General features: G+C 35.6%; 1 protein-coding gene across 1 annotated transcript in view; it reads right to left on the bottom strand.

Moving 5' to 3' along the window:
* Positions 1 to 26788, bottom strand: part of SIM1 (SIM bHLH transcription factor 1) — a 73335-nt gene that overhangs the window by 18002 nt on the left and 28545 nt on the right. Inside the window, exon 10 of the mRNA XM_012738815.2 lies at positions 19703 to 19871. Coding sequence (XP_012594269.2) covers positions 19703 to 19871 — 169 coding nt within the window. The remainder of the gene's footprint in view (positions 1 to 19702; positions 19872 to 26788) is intronic.

The raw sequence follows: 26788 nt of genomic DNA, 5'->3' as shown, positions 1-26788 counted from the left end.
AAGATAGATTAAAAGCTTTTATTAATGTTAAATTTCCTGATTTTGATAATTGTGCTGTGGTTATGTAAGAGAATATTCTTGTCCTTAGGAAATACACACTGAAGCACTAAGGTTTAAAGTAAAGAGGCAACAAATATGTAAGCTATTCTAAAACGGTTCAGAAAATAATTAATAATAAGGGAAGAAGGAGGGGAAAAGAGAGAGAGAAAATGATACAGCAAATATGGCAACATGTTGGGTGCTGGTGAACCTAGATATAGTACGCAGGAATACTTTTACAGTATTCTTACAACTTTTAAATATGTAGTCTTTTCAAAATAAATACTGAAAAATCTCACATAGTAAACATATCTTATTTGTGATTAAATGATTAAAAATCATTTGAGACAGTCATTTTTAATCATTTAAATCTTTGTTATTATTACTGATAGTTAATATTTTTCACATGAATGTACTCTAAAGTTATTGACTAGGGATTTCAGTAGAAATAAACATTAACCTCAGACATGGGAGGACCATGACCTACTGTCATTCAATGTGACTTGTACAAATGATCACTTCCCTTGGGCCTTGGTTTTCCCATTTATAGAATAGGAAAAGACTACCTACCTTATAGGATGCAGTGAAAATCAAATAAATGATGTATTGTCACTGCACTGTTAAAAATGAAAACATGCTACAGATACATATATATGTATCATATAAAGGTCCTTGATTAATTACTTTCACTTAGGTAAATAGAAATGGTTACCATATTACCTACCATCTTAAAAATAATTTTGGCCCTAGTCTGTATTGTCAGGAAACCATATTTTCAGTCCCATCTTACAGGTTTGTAAGAGATAAAATACATACAATAAAGAATAAAAAATAAAAAAAACTCAACATTCCCACTGCAAAAAGAAATCAGGACACTAAGCAATCAAATAAACACCAGGGCCTTTTCTTCCAAATACTCCACTTTTCAAAGCTGGAATACACTTTGGTACCAACAGTTCTTATCACTTGCACACTGATTAAAAGCCTAAAGATGTGCTTTAAGAGTGGAAAAGAGGAATAATCATAGCCAGTTAGGTTATATGTAAGCCTGTGCATGGTTCTCCCAGCCATTCTTGGTATCTACACTATTTTTAAGCAAACCAAGGTTATATTTTATGAGCTATAGAGTATTTGTCTTCTTCCCTTGAAAAAGTAACAACACTTTCTCATGTATTTAAAACTGATCAACTGAATGATTCAATTCCCTGTTTTAATTAGGTTATGACAGTAAATTAAGGAAAATTCACTGAAAATCGATTTTTGGTTAATTTTGCTGAGACCTCTTCTTTCTTAGAAAATTTGTTGTCATTCTGAACACTTTACACCTTAATTTACCCCAATTTCTTGCTTAAAATTTAATTTTCAAAATAAGCGTTCATGCTTGCAAATTAAAAACTGATGAGGGATGCCCTTGTTCTCAAGAAACATAATAACAAATGCCATCTACCAAAGGTGGGCTTAGGCTGGTAGGCAAAGAGGTCAGATGACTGCCAGAAATGGATGTTAGACAACATCCACCGTCCCCCAGCTTGCCTTTGGAATTCAACTCATAAAAGAATCATTCCTTCTAGAAGAGATTGATATCTCATCAAGTTAAAGGCCTGAGCCATCCACTGGGGCTTAATATGCACCCAGTGGGAACTATTTACAATAATTCATTCTAATAGTCATTCTAATATTTATTGAACACCTACTATTTGCAAGGTAGCATTCCGGGTGATATGAAAAATTCAGCTCCATCTTCAAGGTGTTCACTTTAGAAAGGATATAAAGAATGCATAGAATGTAAATTTAATACAGGTTAGAAAATGGCAAGGACCTGAATAGATAGAAAAACAATATAGCTTAGGAGTTTCAAGAAGGGAACCATTACTCTCTCCTTTAATACAATAAGTTGATTAGGAAGGTACAATCACTATTACTCATTAAGAGACAACCTGTGTAAGTGTATTTCCAATCAACATTCACTAAATAATTAGTCTCACCCTTGTAAAATGAAAAAAAGAATAACTCTAAGGTTACCATATCACAAGAATATTAAAGCTTCTTTAGTGATTTTAACTATATTTTGGCCAGAGTACATATAGTGGAATTTAAAATGGAATTTAGACTATGAGTGAACATAATTTGTTTTACTTAATAAGTATAAATGTTCTTTAATGTTTTAATACTGAAATCAATGAACAAAATCCAATGTTAACAGGAATCTGTTAACCGAAGTTGTGGTTAACAGATGGAAATATTATTCTATTGTGTAACACATTGGGGGCGGGGGAGAGGCAACCTGCTAGGCCAGGCACAGTGGTTTACACCTATAATGCTAGCACTCTGGGAGGCCAAGGTGGGAGGACTGTTTGAGCCCAGAAGTTTGAGACCAGTCTGAGCAAGAGTGAAACTCCGCCTCTACAAAAAATAGAAAAATTAGCCAGGTGTGGTGGTGCGCACACATAGTCCCAGCTACTGGGGAGGCTGAGGCAGGAGAATCGCTTGATCCCAGAAGTTTTAGGTTGCAGTGAGCTGTGATGGATACTACTACACACTAGCCCAGGCAACAAAACAAGACTGTGTCTCAAAAAAAAAAAAAAAAAAAGGAGGTAACATACTATATGATTTGTATATGCTAATACCCATAACAATAATAGTTACTATTATAAAATATTTCCTATGCATTAGTCACTATGCAAAGATTCCACAGACATTATTTTTATTAAATGATAACAACATCTTAAAAGAGTAGTATTAATCCCTTTACAAACATAGCAAATGAGGTTGAAAAACATTGGGTTTTGCCCAAAGTTGCATGATTATGAGGTTTAAGGACAGACACAATTCTAAAGCCCTTGCTGTTTTCCACTATCCCATACTAAGCCATACTGTGCTTAGGTAAGAAAGACAACAGTGTCCTACCCTCTAAGCAGCGATGGATCCCACTTCCCCAAGCATGTTTTTACAGTGGGGACTTTCTCCAACCTCTGCATCCCAGTAAGCCATCTCCACACATCCCTAGGTGATGTCCTCTAATCACTGAAACAGTCTTCTACCACAGTTACACCCATAGATATTCTTCTTTTGATTAGAGTGGCGAGATTCATTCCTGCTTCAACAGCGTGTTCCAGACAGGTGCTCTGCATTCATCTGGATGTGGCAGCAACAACCCAGCTCAGGAAAAATGCCAGATGTTCCAACAATAGATGTCACAGTTATCTATTTTTATTCTGGCAGCTCATTGAGGTTTTTTATCATTTATAGCTATAAAATATATAAAGAGACCCTCTTCTGGTAAAGTCCTGTTTTTCATGAAAAACTTTCACTCTATCAGGCATGAGCAGCTTTTCTCTTGATTTGTGTCTGAACCATGAGAAAAAAATCACAGATGCAGACTGCATTGTACTAAGAACATATGCATGCTTTTAAATCACTTTTATCTTTCTTTTTACTAATGTAACCCTGAAACATAAAATATGTTCTTTTTTTCATTCACTGTTATGGGAAGAACAGATGGTGAAAGGGTTAGATTAAAGTAATACAGCATGTCCATTAAAATAACCCCCACCGTTCAGATGCTTCCCTCAAACAGGAGTCATATTTACTATAAAGAAGGGCTTTGGCATACACATATTAGAAATTGCCAGAAGTTTTCTCAAGGATAAACATAATATAAGAGAAAAACTAATGTCAGAATCAAATGCATTTTAAAATGACAATAATGCAAGTTATTTTGCTAATCTGAGACGCTAACTGAAAACATGTGCCTGTGATAATGCAACAGAACAGGAACGAAATAATAAAGTTTGTTTCTAACTTGAAAAATCTTAATACCTACAAAATATAACTACTTGAAAATGCAAAGAGAATATAAATTAGAAATTATACTCTACATTCTTGAACTTCTACTAATAATAGATAGAAATTTTTGCTGTCATGTTATTTCTAATTTATTGTCTTATTAATAAACATGAAGAATAATTCTGTATGTAATATACATTAAGAAAAAATGAGTTGTATATGATTTCTACACAAGTCACACAAATATTTAGCATTGGAAAAGAACCTTCCTGAGATATTTTCATGAAATTAAGTTTAAATTATATATAGTTCCTAAGGAGTTAATCTTAAAAAAAATTTTTTTGAAGAAAAAGTAACAAATGTATTCTAAAAGAAAAAATACATTAATCTCGAGTCACATACCAAAGTCAAGGATGATTTCACTAGAGGAATTGAGCAATAAATATACCCAGTAATGGTATAAATAATTAGAAGTAAAATACTGACTCTAAATTCAATTATTAGAAATTTTAAATATTTTGACCATTTCTTCTTTTTTTAAGAGAATGCTATAAATTGTCAGTGTCCCCAAATCAAGTTTAAAAATATGTTCACAAGATTTTCACTCATTATTTTATGATTTGATCCATTTATAGTATACCTTATTATATATTGTGACATCATTTTTAACTTTAGTTCACATTTAAATCCATAGTTAGATTTAGCTCAAAAAAATATTCTGGCAAAAAATCATTTATACTTGTAAATTTCTTGATATATTTGATGAAGTAGAAACATGGGAAGTTTTTTAATATGCCTCAAATGTGGTTTGAAATGTCATAGGCTTTCTCTTAATCCTCTCTCCACCACCACATACATACACACATTTACAAAAATGTTCCTGGGATTCGGTAAACTCGTTTTTCTCACAGAAAAGCAACTGTAGTCAACATCTTATTAGCTCTCATTAGCTGTCAGGATGATGTGCAGCTGGAAGGGAATCAGCACACAGGACCTGGGACTGGGTTTCCTCCAGTGTAATTCCATAAGGAATGTCCTACAGGTCTCCATACTGAGAGAGGTGTTCCCAAACCATGAAATCCACAATCCGTCCCTTTTGTAAAACTAAAGGTGTAGTCCTAAAGACTTGCAAGCATTTTCATTGCACTAAATATTTTAAATAGGTAATAACAAATATAGAATAAACATTTAATTAAGCCCTTTATGCCAGGGAATTCACAGCTATAAATGATGGAGTATATTTCAATGTGCATGTAATATAGAAACAATCTAGTACATAGGGGTAAATCATGGGTTTCCAGGACCAGCAGCACTAATTTTAATGGTAATCTTCTTCTGGGATGGGCTTTAAGCCTAAACAAGAATCACTTTGATCCTTTCACTGATGTTCTGACTCACTCTCTGATTTTTCACATATAAGTGGCAGATTAGACGGGCTTGAATTAGATGGGTACAGGTGGTGCCACCTGCTCCAACCCCTTACTGCAGCTTTGTTTGGTCTTCCACTGCTTTACTCTGGGTCTGGACAAAGGATGGGCTACCCAAGCTGCTCATGGCATTGTCCTAGAACGGGGCCAACAGATTGGCAGACATTTTATCAGCCTTCTGCCTGCTGGAAGAGGAGGTCTATCAGATTTATAATTTTGTGAAAATAAATTGAACCTCAAAGGCCCTTCAGCAAGTTAATCAATTTCAAACTGGTAACTATAAAGAGAAGGATGGGTCTACATTTTCTTATTCTAAGCCAACCACAAAAATGAGGAAAACTAAAATAGAATAAACTATGTATTAAACTACATACTAAACAATGCACATCAGAACATTTTCCCAGCTTTACTGAAATGTAATTCACAAATAAAATTGCATATATTTAAGGTATACAACATGATGATTTGACATACATATACACTGTGAAATGATTACCACAATCAAATGTGTTAACACATCCATCACCTCACAGTTACCTTTGTGTGTGTGTGGTGTGAAAATTTAAGATTACTCTTAGAAAACTTCAAGTTTACAATAGACTATTATCAACTATAGTCACCGTGCTCTACATTAGATCCCCAGAACTTATCCATCTTATAAGTGAAAGTTTATACCCTTTGGCCAAAATCTCCCCATTTCCCCACCCCAATCCCTGAGCAACAGCCATTCTACTCTGTTCCTATGAGTTTGACATTTTTAAATTCCACATAAGTGAAATTATACAGTATTTGTCTTTCTTTGTCTGACTTATTTAGCATAATACCCTCCGGGTTTATCCATGTTGTTGCAAATGGCATCTTCTTTTATGGCTGAATAATATTCATATGTATATATATATATATATATATACACACACACACATACATACATATATATATGCCATCTTCTTTATCTATTCATCCATCAATGGATACTTAGGTTGTTTCTATATCTTTGCTGTTGTGAATACTGCTACAATGAACATGGGAGTACAGAAGGTATTTCTTCAACACACTGATTTTATTTCCTTGCAGTATATATCCAGAAGTGGGATTGCTGGATCATATCATAGTTTTATTTTTAATTTTTGGAAGAACTTCCATACTAGTTTCCATAATGGCTGTACCAATTTACATTCCACTAACAGTGCACAAGGATTCCTTTTTCTCCACATCTTCACTAACACTTGTTGTCTCTTGTCATTTTTTAATAGCTATCCTAACAGGTGTGAGGTGATATCTCATTGTGACTTTGGTTTGCATATCTCTGATGATAAGTGATGTTGAACACCTTTTCACATACCTGATCATTTATATGTCTTCTTTAAGAAAATGTCTATTCAGGTTCTTTGCCCGTTTTGTTTTTTGTTTTTGGTTTTTTGGGGTTTTTTACTTAATTTTTTCTGAGACAGAGTCTCACTCTGTTGCTTGGGCTAGAATGCCGTGGTGTCAGCCTAGCTCACAGTGACCTCAAACTCCTGGGCTCAAGCAATCTTCCTGCCTCAGCCTCCCAAGTAGCTGGGACTACAGGCATGTGCCACCATGCCTGGCTAATATATATATATATATTTTTTTAATTGTCCAGCTAATTTCTTTCTATTTTTTTAGTAGAGATAGGGTCTCGCAAGAGCGAGACCTCCTGAGCTCAAACAACCCACCCACATCAGATTCCCAGAGTGCTAGGATTACAGGTGTGAGCCACCGCGCCTGGTCCCATTTTTTTTTAATTTCAAAACATTAAGGTAGTACAAACGTTTTTGTTACATGGATACACTCTATAATGCTGGAATCAGGGCTTTCAGTGTGCCTGCATCCAGGACAGTGTTTGTTGTGCACTTTTTTAACATTCACTCACTTCCCTTCTTAGTTTCCAATGTCTTTTGCATTTTTTGTGCCCATGTATACCCATTGTTTAGCTTTCACTTATTACTGAGAACATGTGGTGATTTCTTTTACTTTGGATAGATACCCAGTAGTGGGATTGCTAGATCAAATGGTAGGTCTACTTTTAGTTCTTTGAGGAATATCCATACTGTTTTCCATATAGGTTCTACTAATTTGCAATCCCACCAATAGTGTATATGGTTTCCTTTCATTCTGCATCTATGCCAGTATCTGTTGTTTTTTGACTTTTTAATAAAAGCCATTCTGACAGGAGTAAGGTGGTATCTCATTGTTGTTTTAATTTGAATTTTCCTGATGCTTAGTGATATTGAACATTTTTTCATGTCTCTTGGCCATTTATCTATCTTCTTTTGAAAAAATTCTGTTCATGTCCTTTGCCCTTTTTTTGATGGGTTGTTTGTTTTTCTCTTGCTGTTTTGGTTTAGTTCTTTGTAGATTCTTGAAATTAATCCTTTGTCTGATGTATAGTTTGTGAATATTTTCTCCAATTCTGTAGGTTATCTATTTACTCTATTATTTCCTTTGCTGTGAAGAAACTTTTTAATTTAATTAAGTCTCATTTATTTATTTTTATTGCTACTGTATTTGCCTTTGGGGTCTTAGTCATAAATTCTTTGCCTAAGCCTATGTCTAGAAAAGTTTTTCCTATGTTTTCTTCTAGAATTTTTATGGTTTCATGCCTCACATTTAAGTCTTTACTCATTTTGAATTAATTTTTGTATATGTAAAGGCTCATTTATAATTGAATTTTTCTCTCTTTTTTTCTTTCTTTTTATTGCTATTGAATTGAATTGTATGAGTTCCTTATATGTTTTGGATATTAAACCTTTATCACATATATGGTTTGCAAATATTTTCTCCCATTCCAAAAGTTGCTTTTCATTGTATTGTTTCCTTTGCTTTGCAGAAGTTTTTTAGTTTGAAGTTTTTTAGTTTGATGCACTTATTTATTTTTACTTTTGTTGCCTGTACTTTTGGTGTCATTTCCAAAAAACCATAGTCAACACCAATGTCAAGAAGCTTTTTCTCCATGCTTTCTTTTAGACATATTTATGGTTTCAGGTCTTATATTTAAGTCTTTAATCCATTTCAAAGTAATTTTGTGAGTGGTATAAGATAGGGGTCCAGTTTCACACTTTTGCATGTGGGTATCCACTTTTCCCAGCACCATTTATTAAAGAGACTAACCTTTCCCCATTGTATATTCTTGGTGCCCTTGTCAAATATTAGTTGGCCATATATGTGTATGTTTATTTCTGGGCTCTCTCTTCTGTTCCACTGATGTATGTGTCTGTTCTCATGCTCAGACTAGTTTATTTTGATTATTATGGCTTTGTAATATAGTATGAAATCAGGAAGTGTCATGCCTCCAGCTTTGTTGTTCTTTCTCAAAAATTGCTTTGGCACTTTGGGATCTTTTGTGGTTCTATACAAATATGAAGATTGTTTTTTCTATTCCTGTCTTTTCTTGTTTCTGATCTTAAAGGAAAAGTTTTCAGCTTTTCATCATTTAGTATGTTAGCTGTGGGCTTGTCGTATATGGTCTTTATTATGTTAAGTTACATTCCATATTCATTTGTTGAGAGTTTTTATCATGAAAGTATGTTGAATTTTGCCAAATTCTTTTTCTGCATCTATTGAAATGATCACGGTTTCTATCCTTCATTCTGCTAATGTGATGTATTACATTTACTGATTTGTATATGTTGAACCATCTTTGCATCCCAGGGATAAATCCCACTTGATTGTGGTCTATGATCTTTTTAATGGACTGTTCAAATTTTTTTGCTAGTATTTTGTTGAGAGTTTCCACATCTATGCTTATTGGGGATACTGACCTGTAATTTTCTTTTCTGGTAGTGTCCTCATCTGGCTTTGATATCAGCATAATGCTAGCTTTGTAAAATGGGTTTGGCAATATTCCCTCCTCTTCAATATTTTGGAAGAATTTGAGAAAGACTTGCATTAATTCTTCAAGTGTTTGGTAGAATTTACCAGTAAAATCATCTGACCCTGGGATTTTCTTTGTTGGGAGGTTTTTGATTACTAATTCAATCTCCTTACTCATTATTGGTCTGTTAAGGTTTTCTATTTCTTAATGATTTGGTCTCGATAGGCTGTATGTTCTGGAAATTTATCCCTCTCTTCTAAGTTATCCAATTTTCTAGCATATAATTATTCATAGTGGTCTCTTGTGATCCCTTGTATTTTTGTGGTATCAGTTATAATATTTCCTATGTCATCCATAATTTTGTTTATGTTCTCCCTATTTTTTCTTTGGTTAATCTACCTAAAGGTTTATCAATTATGTTGATCTTTTCAAAAACCATACTATTAGTTTTATTGATGTTTTCTATTCTCTATTCCTTTTATGTTTGCTCTATTCTTTATTATTTCCTTCCTTCTGCTAACCTTGGGCATCATTTGTTCTTCACCTTTAGGTGTAAAGTTAGATTATTTAAGATATTTATTTTTCTTAATGTCAGTGTTTATATCTATAAACTGTTCTCTTAGAACTGCTTTTGCTGTATCCCATAAGTTTTCATATGTTGTGTTTCCACTTTTATTCATCTCAAGATATTTTTTTAATTCCTTTTTGATTTCTCCTTTAACCAATTGGTTGCTCAGGAGTGTGTTGTTTAATTTCCATGTATTGGTGCATTTTTCAATTTTTCTCCTGTTATTGATTTCTAGTTTCATACCATGTGGTTAGAAAAGATACTTGATATAATTCCAACATTCTTGAATTTAAGACTTGATTTATGGCCTAACATATGATCTATCTTGGAGTATATTCTGCATGAGCTTGAGGAAAAGGTGTATTCTGCTTATATCAGAACCTTGACTTTCCAGGAAAACAAAGCAATTCAATGTACTATAACACCCTAAAGGGGTTTCCTATAAATCCATGAAAAAAAGAATTAAAGAAATCTATGTTTCTTAGATAAAGATATCTAAATCCAACTTTCTTAACTATAGAAAGTTCCCATTATGAGTAGGCCAAATCCCACCATAAACTGTTAAAAAGGCATTGCCTTCTTTAATTTTACTATCTAATTTGTTAAATCAACTTCCCTAGATACATTCTGATGGTGATTCAGCCATTCCACTTCTCTTCTCTTCAGCTGGGGAGCAGAATTGCAAATTTCAGCATTGCCAGAAGCAGGGGCTTCCCATCTGATTTAGCACAGTTGCTTAACCCACTGCCAATTTCTTTTTTGACAGTAACTCTTTCCTATGTCTAAACTATGCTACATTATGGAATCGTAACATGTTTAATATGAATTATGCCTTATGCCCAGGAATCTTTGGGGATGAGAGGTGGACTTGCAGCTGAGCTTTGATGGGTGGGTAGAATTTGAAAAACAAAGTATCCTCAGGCAGAGTAAACAGACTCCAGCTATAGTGGAGAACTGACATGGAGGGAGCCAGTGTGGGCAGAATGTGGCAGGCAGAGGCAGAGGTGTAGCCTGGGCCAGATTGTGGAGATTGGATGTCATACTGAACCAATAAAGGGCTTCTGTAGGTTTTCAAGCAAGGACAGTAAGGCACAATGAAACAATATTTCAGGAAACTTAGTCTGGCAGGAATGATCAGAGACCAAAAGAACAATAAAGAGGCAGATGAGGTTATCTAAATGTGATGTCCTATTCCAGAAAGTGTGGAAGTGGACAAAAATAGTGGGGAGGGGCTAAGGGTCAAGAAACATTATGAAGGAACATGACCCACGTAAGGTCTTTTGCGTCCAGAAGATCAAAAAATCAAACAAAACAAACAGAAAACAATATTTTGAGAGATGTTCCCTTTCTTACAGAGGAAATTTATCTCTCACAATGCACAGCACTACTACAGGTAAAGGACAACAAATGAATATAGATTATTATTAATAAAAGAAGAGTAAGAGAGTTATCTAGAAAGGGTCTATTCATCATGGGAACTTAGCCTTGGAGTTAGGGCTGAGCCCATACCAAAGATGAGTGACCAAGATGGAAGACAAGAGTCACTCAAATGTCAATGCACTTATTTTGTAGTGAAAACACACACACAGAGCAAATATCAGCTATCATATTTCTCCATTTTGCACTGGACATGACAATGGGGACAGGAAGATTAGAAAGCCCAGCTCCACACAGGAAGTGAATGGTTCTCCACCCCTTCAATGTGAGAGAGAGTGCTTGCTCAAAGTTTCACTCTTAAAAGAACTCATAGATTCCACTGCATCTAATTCCTCTTCAGCACTTTGGTGTTTTATTTATCCTATAGGATTTGGCATTTGTCAGACCATCCATAGCTTGTTCTGCAGGCATATATTTTGCCTCTTTACATAGGTTATAAATTCCTTAGTGGCAGAATGTTCCCTCTCTATTAAGGTTTTTATATCTCTACAGACATCTAACAAAGCTTTCATATACTTTTTAAACTTATTCATTTATTCATTCCATTAACATTTAGTGAGCAAATATGTAGATACCATGCTAGATGTTAGGGGTGGTGGTGAGGGAGTTTGGTATGAAAAAGACATGGTCATTACTTTCAAAGAGATTACAGTCTAAGAGAGGAGATATGACATATATAGAAGGCAGTCGAAGGCAGATTGTTCTAAACAGGAGTCCAAAGGAAAAATATAATTCAGTAATGTTTCATGAAAAAGGTGGCATTCGATCTGGACCTTAGAAAATAGGCACAATTTTGAAAACTAAGGGTAATGCAGACAAAAATAAATACACAAACATGGAGGAAGAAAAGGACAAGACATTCAGCAAATAGTGAGTAGACTGGTACAGCTAGATCACAAGGTCAAGGGAGAGAAGACCAACAAGAGAGAATGCTGGGAAGGTTGAGTAGGGCCCAATTATAAATGATGTAGAGTGAGGGCTGTGGCAGGATTCCAAGCACTGGCGTGATCAGTGGTTTTTTAAGGTCGATCTGGGAAGAAAGGCAGACTGGAGAGAAAAATTTCCCAAAATGGGAATTAATAAAATTAAGATGCTGTTGGAATCATCCAGAGTGAGGGAGCTCCCAGGACAATGGGGGAAGAAGAGCAAATGGATAAGAGAATAGAGAAGCACAGCTGAGAGTTCAGAGTGCACATGAGTCTGGTCCTTGAATGGGCATCCAAACTAGGCCAGGGGTTTATTAACTGTCACCTTATAGCCCCACTTCAAACCTTGCAGACAGGGATAAATCCAAACTTGCTGATAATTCCCCATGGCATGTGAGCTATCTAAACCTAGAGGTCATTTGTTCTCTAACTGTCTGCTCCCAAATCCTACCCCAGACCACTGCTAGAAGGGCATGTCAGCTCCCAACACATACAAATACCACCACAGATACCTCCAATGATATCACCATGGCCACCTTTAACACATTACAGTACTACAGTGTTTAAATTATCTGTCTACATTTTTATCTCCCCCACCAAGTCTGTAAGCCCTCTGGGAAAGAGCTGCATCCCCAGGACTTACCATATCTCCTTACTTTCCTGCTTCTTTCTCCATCTCCTCCATCACCTTGGTGGGATCATCCATCCATTTGCTTGTGTACTCACTCAATGTCTACTAGGGACTTCTGGGTGGCCAGGGCAATCTGGTGTCCTCATGGACTTTACTTTTATTGTTCCCAAATTTTCTTCTATTTAGCTTCTCATTGTTGCTAAATTTCATTTCATCTTCCTCATTTATGCCACTTTTTCTCATTTTTTCCTCTCACTCGTCTTTTCTTATTCAATAACTCTTGCTGCCTTCTTAGAAATTTAATGTGACAGGCCAGGCATGGTGGCTCACGCCTGTAATCCTAGCACTCTAGAGGCCGAGGTGGGTGGATCACTCAAGGTCAGGAGTTCAAAACCAGCCTGAGCAAGAGCGAGACCCCGTCTCTACTAAAGATAGAAACAAATTAATTGGCCAAATAAAAAAAATATATAGAAAAAATTAGCCGGGCATGGTGGCTCATGCCTGTAGTCCCAGCTACTTGGGAGGCTGAGGCAGTAGGATTGCTTGAGCCCAGGAGTTTGAGGTTGCTATGAGCTAGGCTGACACCATGGCACTCTACCCCCCGGGCAACAGAGTGAGACTCTGTCTCAAAAAAAAAAAATTTAATGTGACTAAATCTAGCCATCTATTTAATTTCTTGTGCAATTTGTCATCATTGAATTCACAATATTAGGAATGCATTAAAGTGCCATATATCAGTGTATACTATAATGTTATAAGATAGTAAACGTCAATGAAACATTGTACTTAAGATAGCTACCCACTGGAGTAAACTAACCAAAAAATATATAATCCTATATCTAATTCTATATACCTAGTTTATCTGCCAAAAATATCTATTTTACCTTTACTCATATCTTATACTGTTGTGCTCCAAAGCAAGGCGAAGGTTGAAGAAGTTTTCTATAATGGCTGAGGTAAACTAGACAGCCATTTGCCTATCCCTGTTGTTACTTTTCTTCCATCTCTTCACCCTTGTACCCATCATGTCTTCTAAAATGACACCTTTCTCTGTGCTCCTTTTTCCTGAATATTCACTCAGCAAGTTTGTGTGTCCTTTATAAGAGACTTCATTAACCTACTTCAAATAAAATGCCCTGGTTCCTCCTGAGACTCGTGCTGAGTGAGGATAAAGAAGCAGGGTAGTGAAGGGTAAAACCAGGGGCATAAGGAAGTTGATTAATGGGGAAGTGTGTGACCAAGATATGATTCTGTAAAGCAATCATGGAGAAAATCCACTAGTGATCAGGGTTGGATAGGCTGAAGCCAACAGCCTCTGGACACCACCGCCTGCCTCTCCCCACTCCATTTGCCAAGGAAATGAAAAGGCAGAAGCTGTGGCCTTGAGGCCCCATGATGGACCACATCTCATAATTCCTTTATAAAATGTTGGTTTTGCCACCCCAACTAGACCCCAGACAAGATTTCTTTCCTTAAGGACTAACCTTTAGCATTCTATTGTATATCACAGGTATTTGACTAAATGCAAAAATTAGTAAAAACTAAAGCACAAACTCAAAGCACAGAGGTCTCACCTTACTGAGCAAAATGTTTTCTACAATAACACTCCGAGATTCATTTATGAAGACAATCTAAAAAGACTATAAAGGTCCACTTTAATAATCTCCTGATATTTGCATAGGAAAGGGAGACTAATCTCAAATTCATACAAGACCAGGAGATAGAAATAAGCCTGTAGAGTATAAGACTTTCTGGGAAGATAACTGCTATTTTTTTTTTTTTTTACAAAATGCATTAATTTTTTTTGTTATTACTGTTCAAGGATTACATGTTTTCACCTTACATAAAAAACATAAAATGTTATAAAACATAAAATGAAGGGATACTTATAGTGACAGGGATAAAAGTACTATGTATAAAGGGTAACTATGCTTGAGAAATTATTAATCCTTCTTTTCTCTGTGACTTAAAAAGTCAGGCTTTTAACATAGTAGTCACTGGTGTATTTTTGAGACCAAAAAAACCTTTGCAGAAGGAGAGTTTCTACCTAAACCTAAAGAAAGCCAGATTGCTGGCAATGAAAATTAAGAGGGTTCTGTGGGATTATTTAAGGTAACAGATGTGGAATAAAATCTGCAAGTGTTACAGTGTATCTGCAGCAAGTGATTAAATACTTTCAGATTTCAGAAGCATACACAGTCTTATGCATGCACTGTTATTACGGAATTATATAGTGTATTGGTTATTACTGACTAGGGAAAAGGCAAGAGGAGGGCAGGATGATGCAATAAAACAAGATGGCACACACCGTCTGTAATAAATGTAACTATAAACATGCCAAAGTGAGAAGTTTAAAAGGAAACTCTGGAATCAGGAGGCAATTTATTCATGATTGACATGACTAAACCATGGCAAGATAATTTCCATCTAGTATTAGAGTACCTATGATTAGTTTCATAAAAATAGGTAGAAAATATTGTAGCAATTTCCAATAGATAAGATCTGAAAAATAAACTCTATAAACTCAATATTTCTAATTCAATAGAACTATAAAAAATGCAATGTTATTTTTGTGAGTATAAACTATAAATATACAATATCATAATAGTAAGATTGCTGCTGTTATAGCAGCACAGTAGCTATGTGTAGAATTTTTGGAAATATTATGATATTTCTTACAACAATTTTTCCAAAACCATTGAAAACAATTCTATTTTGACCTCTCCTGTCCCGAGTAATACATAAAGGTACAAAGGTGATTGAGTCATTCATTAAGTGGCCATAATATAATCAAGTCTAAAATCATTCCTAAGGGCATCTTATACCAGAAAGGGACCTGAAGGTTCATCTACTACTACATACAAACTGGGTGGTAGTAGCAAATTCAAATGTTCATATAAGGATGCTTAAATAATTCTAAAAAGCAGTGTTTCTGTCTGCCATTTGACAGATATCTGTTAGAAATTTCTAGATATGCATAATATATAATAGAGCAGAAGACTTAATAAATAATATTGATAGAATCATCAAATCACCACTTACATAATTAATAAGCACAAGATGTTACCCTATAAGATGAAATTTGCCCAGGAAAATACCTCTTGAAAAACCTGATGAGATTTTGATGCTAAAAATATGGAAATATGAAAATAATAAAAAAGAAAAGACCGTCACTACTTTTGGAAAAATGGGCAGAAGTATTTAAAATGAAATATATTTAACAATTTCATCATTTGGTCACAAAAAAAAGGATTTTAAACATAAAGGGGAATTTAATACAAGTAGGCCATTAACTACTAAAAGTAAGTTTCAAAAGTATAATTTCAAAATAAATCTATAATGATTAAAATATATCTATAACAAGAAAAGATACAATCAGCCAAGGATTTAAAAAAAAAAATTTATCCATTCTTCCCCTACAGTGCTTTTACTTCAGCAGAGAACTTTAGGTTACATCTTCATGGAATTACAGCAAACTATTAAAAGTAGTCTCCTAAATAGTTTTCCTTGCTTCAATCACATTAATCCTCTCATTTCCCATCCAAATCCTTTAGTTTTCCACAAAACAAACTCTAAACTCCTTGGCCTAACCTACAGATTTGGCACCAATCTATATTTCTAAACATATCACTCTCTCCAAGTGTTCGTTCAGAGATACCAACCCTTCCCCAGTCAACTCTAGGCCCAATCACACTAATAATTTCTTCCTGCATTTCCTCATAATGACCTTAGTCTTCCCGAAGTCCTCTTTCCCTTCCCTTTTGCCTATAAACCCAACTCCTATCCCCAAAGCCAAGACACCCACAGTACCTTCCTCATGAGCCCAGCCAGAGTTCACGTCACTGACACTGCTCGCAAAGCCCTTTGTATACACCATTCATTCTAGTATATAATTTATCATTTCAATTGTACTGTAAAACTTAAATTGTACTCCATTGTTATATATAAATTAAGCCACAAAAAAATAAAAAATCCTCACTGGACCTCCAAAACCTCACCGGTTAGTCTGTGCTCTCTTTCATGCTCAGCTCTTAACATTTAAATTTTCGATTAGTTGATTCTAACAGTAGACTAAATGCTTAACTGCCATTGGACTACTCCTTGTGTGTGGCAGTGGGTGGGGAGGAGTTAATTTGAAAGTTATACATGTTCTGTAATTTAAAAGAAAAAGTAATACGGAAGAGTGGAAAGTAGAAAAAATTCTCTTTATTCTTCATTATCCCTCTCCAAAGTTGTTCTTCCTTCTAGAAATGATCTATGATGTATAAAAATCATGCACATGTACACACTTATGTGTGTACATGTGGACACTGCAGTGTCCACTTCTTTACATTCTAGCATTTTTATCCAACTGTTAATCCCCAACCATCACAATGGCCAGAGTAGTATCTTTCCAATGCAGGTATTCAGCTAGCATCTGCTGAGTCAAAAACACATAATAGCAATGATGTATGTAAAGTAAAAGTTAATGATTCCTTAATAATATAAGAATAATTTGGACTAAAGATTTTTGAGAAGTTATTTTATTTTTCTTTAAAGTTTTTGAGAATTGAGAATCTAAGATGGAGGATTTATAAGTTGTCATCTTCCAATAGAAACAATGACAAGTTTGTCCTGGATGTCATACATTTCAAATGTGCCCCCAGGGGACACTCAGCTGGTGACAATTTGCTGCAAATGTCTGTTCACTTGTCTGTCTATACCAGTGGTTCCTCAAAAGCAAGAGAGAACATTCTATTTCTGATAGCTACTTATAAGCGGCTCACGTAGTAGGAACTCAGTCAATGCTTAACCTAGCACCATGATTAGCTATCGTAAACTCAATTAAAGAAAACTCTTTGCTAGCCATAAATGTAAATTTTAAGTAAGCTTAATTTATGACTGCAATTTTAAATGAGACATATGGCCAAAATTCTAGCAGACATCCTCAAACTACAGCCTGCGGGCCACATGCAGGCCACCTAGCACATTTATCTGGCCCTCCGGGTGTTTTTGCCACCGCTGCCTGTCCTGCTTAGCAGCCAATTTGTCCTGGGCCCACAGTGTGCACTCTCCAACAGTCTGAGGGACAGTGAACTGGTCCCTGTTTAAAAAGTTTGAGGACCCCTGTCTAAGTACTACTTTATATAAGTATTAACTACAATAATGAATACCCAAACCTGAAGAGAAATCCCATAAGGACATAAGTGTGTACATGTGCATGATTTTTATACATCATAGATCATTTCTAGAAGGAGAACAACTTTGGAGAGGGATAATGAAGAATAAAGAGAATTTTTTCTACTTTCCACTCTTCCGTATTACTTTTTCTTTTAAATTACAGAACATGTATAACTTTCAAATTAACTCCTCCCCACCCACTGCCACACACAAGGAGTAGTCCAATGGCAGTTAAGCATTTAGTCTACTGTTAGAATCAACTAATCGAAAATTTAAATGTTAAGAGCTGAGCATGAAAGAGAGCACAGACTAACCGGTGAGGTTTTGGAGGTCCAGTGAGGATTTTTTATTTTTTTGTGGCTTAATTTATATATAACAATGGACAAAACTCTTCTTAACTTAGTATTTCCTAATTTAAATTCTCCTTTCATCTATGTGTCCAACACTTCTATATATTAAAGGAGAGAACTACCCAAAGGCATCATCCATCTTTCCAAGTAGTAAAAAGATACAGTAAAACTCTCTTCCCAAGGTACAAGACAGTAATAAGAAAAGCTTCTCATTAGATGTTCAGTAAAAGAAGCAGTTCCCTCTCCACGGTGACTTTGACTAAAATATACTTCATACTTTATAAGTGAAGTGCTCAATCCTCATAACAGAAGTTGTACACTGAAAAACATCTAGATTTCACAAATCTACTACCTTTTGTCAGAGTAAAGAAATCTGGTGTTCTGTGGAAGATTTCAAACTATGTGACATGAGCCTCTTGGAGGCAGAGACATGGTATTCCCATTTTCATATACCAAGCCACTAAAATAATCTAGCAAATAGTAGCTTCTTAGTGATCATTTGTGCAAGGAACAACATTTCTTCAAATAATATATACCTGTAGATACCAACAGAATAATATAGCTATGACAAGTAAGGAAATAATAGTTTCTGTACCCACTGATTGCTATTTTTACTTTAAAATGTATTAAAAGTATAAATAATAAAGACCACATTGGTGAATAAATGACTCAGAAACCATTTTGGTTTTATTTTAGCCCAGGAATCATCTCTAGAGTTCACTAGTGAACTGCAGGAAGTTTGACATGTGCTCTTAAAACACAAGGTTGGAGGAGAGATAGCCACAGGTTAACGGGCGTGGAGAATGCCCAGTCCTTTTCTACTTCCTTCATGCCAGCAGAGTTGTGCTCACACCTTGACACAATCTAGTTTCTATGTCTCAGTGATGGATTAGAAAAATAATTTTTTTTCTTCCAAGAACCAGGACTCCTATTAGTACCTTGAAATATTTCTGGAATACCTCCTTTGGGTCTCACCAACTCACAGCCTTCCAAAGATGAGAAGAGATTTCCTTTTCCTACCATTCCTGCCATCTAAAAGACCCTCTCTATGTCATTCCTCCTCATGAATATTCAATCTGTGCTCAAATCTCATGGCAAAATGCATCCTGGATCCTTTGGCTCCACCTCTTCATTTTCTTCTTCTTCAGTTCCTCTCCTAAAATTCATTTTTTTTCTACATCAAGCTCTTGTTTTCCATATTTTGTTATGCCAGTTACATCTTTCTGGTTACTTGTCGTGGGGGAAAATGTTAGGGTCAATCTCCTTGAAATCACAAAGAAGTTATGGTTCTGACAATAACTAGACTCTCATGACCTTCGTATAAATGCAGAAAACCACAAAATCATTTAAATTTTTACTAGCACAGTTATTTTACAGGAAGAGAAGGAAGAAAGGTTAGTTTTAGAAAACCTTCCAGATTTACAGAATTTTTAACTTTATTGAAACCAGATAATTAATTCCAAACAGTTTTAATACTTCCTCAACTTCAAAAATCAAACCATGTCACCAAAAAAGGAAAACTGCAAAACAGCAATGCGCTTACCTGAGGGTAAGGGGAAGTCCTGGATTTTGACTTTGAGGTGGAGAGCCGGGACTTGACCCCCTTTCTGTTGTCAGTCATGGCGGGAGTGGAGCTGCTGGCATAGGAGAAGGCTGGTTTGGAGGCCGAGATCTGATCCAGGGAGAGCTGCAGCCCTTTGTATTCCGTGTCTCTGCAGAGTAGGAGGACAAAGCCCTTAATCAGCCACCATCAGAAATAGATTCATGTGTTCTCTCATCAGGAGTGACAGTAATCCATATTTGGGGAAAAAAAAGTAGGCAAAAGTTGGCCATATAACTAGTTTCCACAAACACCTGGATTATTCTAGAAAAGCCTAACAGTTTACTAATGTTTGTAAATGTAGCTGCTACAATATCACACCCAAATTGTATAATATGCTCATGAAAAAGTCTTGATTGAAAATGTATTTTTCATTATATTTATTAATTAAGTAGAAAATAAACCCATAATTCAACTTCTCTTGAGTTTTATGGGCTCATTGGTGAAATATGAATTAGAAGAACTACTCTACAAGTTCCTGTGTGGGACAAACTCAACAGACAATGGTCATCCGATGCTATCTGATTATTGGCAAGAAGAATGTCTTGTATCAGATGTTCTAAGATCAATCATTCTGGTAAACATTCCAAACACTCTTAAAGCCAGCTAGCTGGTATAACCAGGCTTATAAGTAGTCCCTTTCTAACTACTGATGGCTGATTTAGTTATCTTAGGGTACATAGTACCATCAATTCTTTCCATTCCTTTCTTCATTCAATAAATATTTATTGAGCGCCTAATGTATACCAGACTTTGTGCTATGTGGAGAAGTAAGGATAAATAAGACACCTATAACCCCTGCCCTTGTGCAGAGTATAATCTATTGGGGAGAAGAAAGAGTAAACAAATAAACACACATAATAACTGCAGGCTGTGATATGAAGGAGAAAAAGAGTTTATCTTAGGAAGTTCATTACAAAGGTCTTGCTTGAGATATGTAGGGGCTGAAGATGACAGCGTTGGCCCCGCCCACAGGTACAACCTCGGCTGGCTTCCAGGCAGCAGTGGATCTCGTCTGACTCTTCAGTTTTCATCCGAGAATATCAACCCTTTCTTTTGGCAGCCAAAATAAAACGTTCCAGAGTCTTCCTTACGAAGACTCGTGGAAGAAAAATAAGGTTCCAGAACTAGGTGGGCTGCTCCTGGGTAATTGATTTCCTTTTATTTCATGAGCATTGTGAATCACATAACTCATCACGTTTCCCTCTTTGAACTAGAAGTCAGAAGACCCTGAGCCCCAGGCCTGATTTGTAATCACCTCTAACAAGTGTACAGAGTCCTCCTGGCAGGCATTTTGTGCAACAAACTCCAGTGGCTTCCTGTATTTTTCTTATCTTATTTTTCTTTTTATTTAGTTCTTTAAGGGGTTTACCTTTTGTAAAGTTTTACATGCACTTTTAATAATTTTTGGATTGAGACAGACATATAAAACTTAAATTAATAAAATTATATATGTAAAATTGACTGGCACTTTCCATGGATCAGCAAATATTCATTTATCTTCTTTTCCTCTTCACTATTGGTTCTTCTATAGCAAGATCAGGCAAAAGCAAGGTACAATTAAATACTTGAAAATTGCTAATAGAGTAGATTTTGAGTGTTCTCACCGCACACACACACAAACACACACACACACACACACCCATCCACACACAAAATGATAAGTATATGAAGTAAAGCACAAGTTAACTAGCTTGATTTAGCCATTCTACAGTGTATACACATAACAAAACATCATGTTGTATACCATAGACATGTATAATTTTTACTTGTCAATTTAAAAAGGGGGGAAAAGTATAATTAAGGCAAGGAGTCCCTCAAGTTAGCAGGTATAGACACCAGGTATAGACCAGCAGGTATAGACACTAAAATAGTTCCAGTAATATCACTGCCATAAAACAGTGCAGTGATATCAGCAAATTACAATGGCTTCATATCAAATAATTCATTCACTCAATGCAAGTAAAAAAAAAAAAAAAGATTCTTCTACATGAGTAGCAAAAATTTAGAAGGTGGACATGTAATTTGTCTTTCAGGCTTGGGAAATCTGATCACAATACTGGCCTGCTTTTCATCTCTAATCAACAACTTCTAAGGGCAAAATATACTCTAAGCACTCCTCCATCAGAAATGCAATGCCTTCCAACATGTGGCTCCTGCCTTTTTTTATAGCAATATTTCAACCTCACTTTTTAAATGAGTATGTCTTGCCTTTCCCAGTGGATTCTGAGCTCCTACAGGACAAGAGTCAAGGGATAGTTTGTTATATTCCAAGGGTCATTTGCACAATATTTCGCCTAGATGGAAGAGGAAGATGATAACAAGGATGCAACTAAGAAAGATTGTTTTCCCCACTAAGTACTAATAACTTGCAAATCAATAGCATTTCTCTGTGGAAAAAGTCTCAGGCTGTCAGTTCTCTGACCCACCTGCCCTTGGACAACAGTGAGCCAAGCAAACTGGGCTCTGACAGAAGATGGGGCCTCCACCCTTGGTCAGCTGCTGTGTCAAATGCACTTCTGTCTGCAGGACAGCAGAGCATCCATTTAGTCCCTGTCTGACAGGACCTAGAGTCACAGTGAAAATCATGCACTCTTGAAAACCATGGCCAAATAACTTTGTAAATGAATTCCTAATGCAACATCTCAGCCCAGGGATTTCATGGCTATAAGCAGGGAGTAAGCAAGGATTCAATTTTCTTTTGTGCACTTTCAGACCCCCCAGGGTATGCATCTCACTATTGAAAAAGTCTTTCCAAAATTTTTGCATAACTTCAATGACAAAAATACTCCAAATTAAATAGCCTTAAATAATATTTTAAGACAAAGAAATGGTTTAAAATTCTGCATATCTACATGAAAATTCAAACAAATATAAGAAGAATAATACGAATACTCTTGACAAATTAATAAAAATATTAATGTTTTGGTGCACATCAAAAAATATAAAAATAATCCACCAAAATTTAGTGGAAAACCATGACATCAGGGAGATCAGGGGTTTAAGCCTAACTCTGCCTCTTACTGTGTAAAGGCCTCAATTTCCTTTCTATATGGATATAGTAAGGTTTAGATTAAATATTATATGAAAAACTCATAGCACAGTGCCTAGAAGATAGTAAATGCTAAAGAAATAGTATGATTTCTTATCTTCCAAACTCTGTGGCACTTTTTGGCACCTGATCTCCCCAGAGAAATAGTTTAACTTTGATAGCAATTATGATACATTTCTTTATAGAAAACTCCTTATGCTGTATTTCTTTCCTTTCTACCACAAACTCATTTTAATATGCTCTGTTACTTTTTAGCCTCTAAACTCCTGCGGTATCGCCAAAAATACGTATTAAGGTAAGTTCTTTATTGCTAAGTCAGCTAACAGAGACCTTATTAATAGCAGCACATTGCTCTGAGAGCAATTTGGCTTTCCTCCTTCTCTGTTCAATACTCCAATAGCTCAAAAGATGTGTTAGGATAGAAAGCACAATAAAAATACCAACTTAATGACATTTCAAATACAGTTGATGTGCTGCCAAGAGCAGCTTTGAATGGCAGATTCACTAAGAACAAAGCATTTGTTTTACTTTTTGAATTCTATTAAATAGAGCATTTCATTTGTATAGTTTAAAGGGCTGGATGCTGATGGGAATCATGTTAGGAGTTTCATTTCCCTCCTCCAAACCCAGACACAAAGAAGAGTCTGATCCTACTTCTCTTTTTTTCCCTTTCGTGAGGCACATTCTGGTACCACACATGTCCTCAAAGTTAAATGTATGTATAGTAGAGCCATTTATTTAATGCTTCCCCATGGAGTGGGGCAAAATAAAATACTCAGCTGCACAGAACTTAGATCCTTAAATGAGTATGGTGAGGAATTTGACATAGCTGATTTTAACAAATGAGGGACGCAGCACTGCTCTACTTCTAAAGCTTTCTTGAAAAGTGTCACATAGACCCTGTTTCGGGCTCCATAGGTAACCCCGTCAAGGGCAGCTCATGCTGTTTTTCCCAGACATGACTGGCATATTGAAAGGGGAACTGTGGCACATGCCATTTGGCATATTCTTCAAAAGGCTGTTGAGAAAAATTTATATATTTTTTCTCCTTTTAATGATTTGTAGAGAGCTGCAGACATCTTCCAGATACCTCAGCTCTGAAAGCAATGTGAAATAGGAAATTTGCAATCACTAGGACTTGCAGCTTGTCAATCTCACCCATATTTGCACAGACCAAAGTAATCCTCTTATTCCATTATGGACAGTCAGAAATCATTCAATTTGCAGAATTAACCATCTGAGTCTACTTTAAACTTTATAATAGTCATGTACATATTTGAAATAACTCAAATTCCAATAGAGAAAATGGGGCCATTTTTGCATCATTGGCCTTCTTCAGCCTTCCCTAAAGCAATACACCATGACCACTCATGAGGCAAATGCCAACTTAACATATGGAAAGCTCAGTGTTATACCCTTGCAAAGTTAATAGAAGGTATCTTCACCACTAAAAGGTACTGTTGGCTTCAGAGAAATGCACTAATAGTATTTCTATCATTTCAACCGGAAGACTGGCTTCCAAAACACCAACAGCCAAACTAACACATTTATAAATTTCCAGTGATTTGGAATGATTGTAGAGAGAAGCAATCAACAGTATTTTATTAGTTCATGTTGATTCAAGACTCCTTGTAAGAATTTTTCTCTTCAACTCCACCACACTCTATTCCACTTTCATTTTAGGCAACTGAACTTTTGCTTCTACTTTGTCAATTTGGGGTCTACTGGCCATCCTGGAGCTTCTTTGTTCACTTTGTTATGTGACAATTCTTAAAAGACGTTGCCAGATTTCCCAACTGAGCTATTTTTTTAAACAGCTGAAGGTGATCAAATTACCAAGGAAAACGTGGAAACAAAGACATACAATTGATTTGGCTCCAAAGGCACTGATTGAAATAAGCAGAGGATTGCATTAAACCATGATCGGATTAAGTGGGAATGACTGTGTCTTACACTAAACTTTTTAATTGGATTCTAGAGTCACTGTACACGAAGTGCATGACCTTCTTTATATTCTGGCAGAGTTACTGCCTGGCCATTGGGTAAACCTCTGCAACAGAAAGATCTACTTTATATTTCATTTTCAGGCTCCTATGGAGCCCAGTAGAGAGAGCTGATAAGGAGGATTCCATACTGTGAGGGGCTTACAGACTAAGACAATCTGCTGGGAAATTAGTCTATGGTACCCCTGGAAATGTAATAGTCTCATACTAATAAGTGGATTTGTGTTTGCTACTTGTAGTTTTTCTATTTGATTTGGTGATTTTAGTAGTTCCCCCAAAGTCTTTGGGTTTACATAAACATTGTCTCTACTTAGAAACCAGCTTTCTCCTCCATTGAAGGTTTCATCCAACAATTCTATGGAGTAGATGGCACCACTAGGACAAAAAATGGCTTAAGCACAATGTTTACTATCATATTGCAATTTCAAGATGGAAAGAAATGGATGTAGTCAATAGGCAAACGATAACAACCAAGAAATAAGACAAAAAGCTGTAACTTATTGATAAGATGTGGCAAAGTCAATGATCTTCGTAACAAAAGATTGTGTGATACCTTCATACCAACCCATGAAATAGGCTGAAATATAGCTAAATCCAGACCTGCCACCACACTGCTTCTGAATTTATTTCCTTACCCCTACAGACCATTATGATTTCTTCCTGCTCCTTCCTCTGAGTTTCTGTACCATTTACTACTTGTACAACTCATTTGGCATTTCTAACATTCTGTCTTACAGTGGTGAATGTCGTATCTTGACAACCACTTCCTAAATTCTTTCTCTTATGACAGCTTTTATTTACTGTCATTAGACAGTATCTTTCGTAGGACACGTGCTCATGTGCAAGTGATTAACAAAATAATTCTCTTTGCAATAAACGTTTACTTGTCTCAAATCCAAATGAAAATTCAAAAACTGGCAGACCTTTCTACATAAATAAGAAAGTAATATCTGCTAAGTAGGTGAGTTTATGTGAGAGATTCTTAAATTCCCAGAATGTAATTAATAATGATCATTCTGAAATTGTGTGAGATCCTGAATCAAAGAAGCAAATCATATTACAGTTTTAGTGTTATGCACATTAATAAACTGCACTTATTTTCATCAAATTATAATTCAGGGACAGCATATGTGATACTTGGGCAAACTAGAATACTAAATGGATCTTATCCTCAGCCATTTATTTGGAACTATTACAATTGTATCAAAGGAGTCAGGAAGAATAGTGCTTTAAACCTCGCCCCTAAGAAATCACTTCTACAAACCAATAATAAATACAAGGTTTCTGCAATAGAAAAATAAGAAAAGGATGTGAGCAATGCACAAATTGCTGAGAAACATTTTTTAAAAAGGTTTAGCCTCACGAGTAATAACCTATATGAATTAAAGCAGCTAACAGATGCCATTTTTACTTTCAAATTGGAAAAGATTTTTTAAATGACAGTAAATCCCAATAAAGTGTCATTTAAAAATAAAAGGGCATTATTATATACTACCAGTAAAAGAGTAAACCTGTAGTGTTCATCAAGAGTTTTAAGAATGTTCGTACCTTAAATCCGGTACATTAGTGCCCCCTTATCTGAACAGGATACATTAGAACACTCCCAGTGAATGCCTAAAACTGTGGGTAATATCAAACCCTATATACATTGTTTATTCCTATACGAACCTGCCTATAATAAAGTTTAATTAATAAATTAGGTACAGTGAGAGATTAACAACAATAACTAATAATGAAACAGAACAATTATAACAACATGCTATAACAAAAGTATTGTGAATGTGTTCTCTCTCTCAAAATATCTTAATATACCTATTTTCACACCACAGTTGACTAGGAGTAACTAAAACTGCAAAAAGCAAAACTGCTGATAAGGGAGGGCTATATAAGTCCACTTCTAGGAATATGTCTTATAAAAATAATCCGAGATAAGTATCAAAAATCTATATACAAGGGTGCTTATCACAGCATAAT

Source organism: Microcebus murinus, chromosome 5 (genome assembly GCF_040939455.1).
Source record: "Microcebus murinus isolate Inina chromosome 5, M.murinus_Inina_mat1.0, whole genome shotgun sequence".
In the NCBI taxonomy this organism is placed as follows: domain Eukaryota; kingdom Metazoa; phylum Chordata; class Mammalia; order Primates; family Cheirogaleidae; genus Microcebus; species Microcebus murinus.
This window is presented reverse-complemented; position numbering and strand designations above follow the sequence as displayed.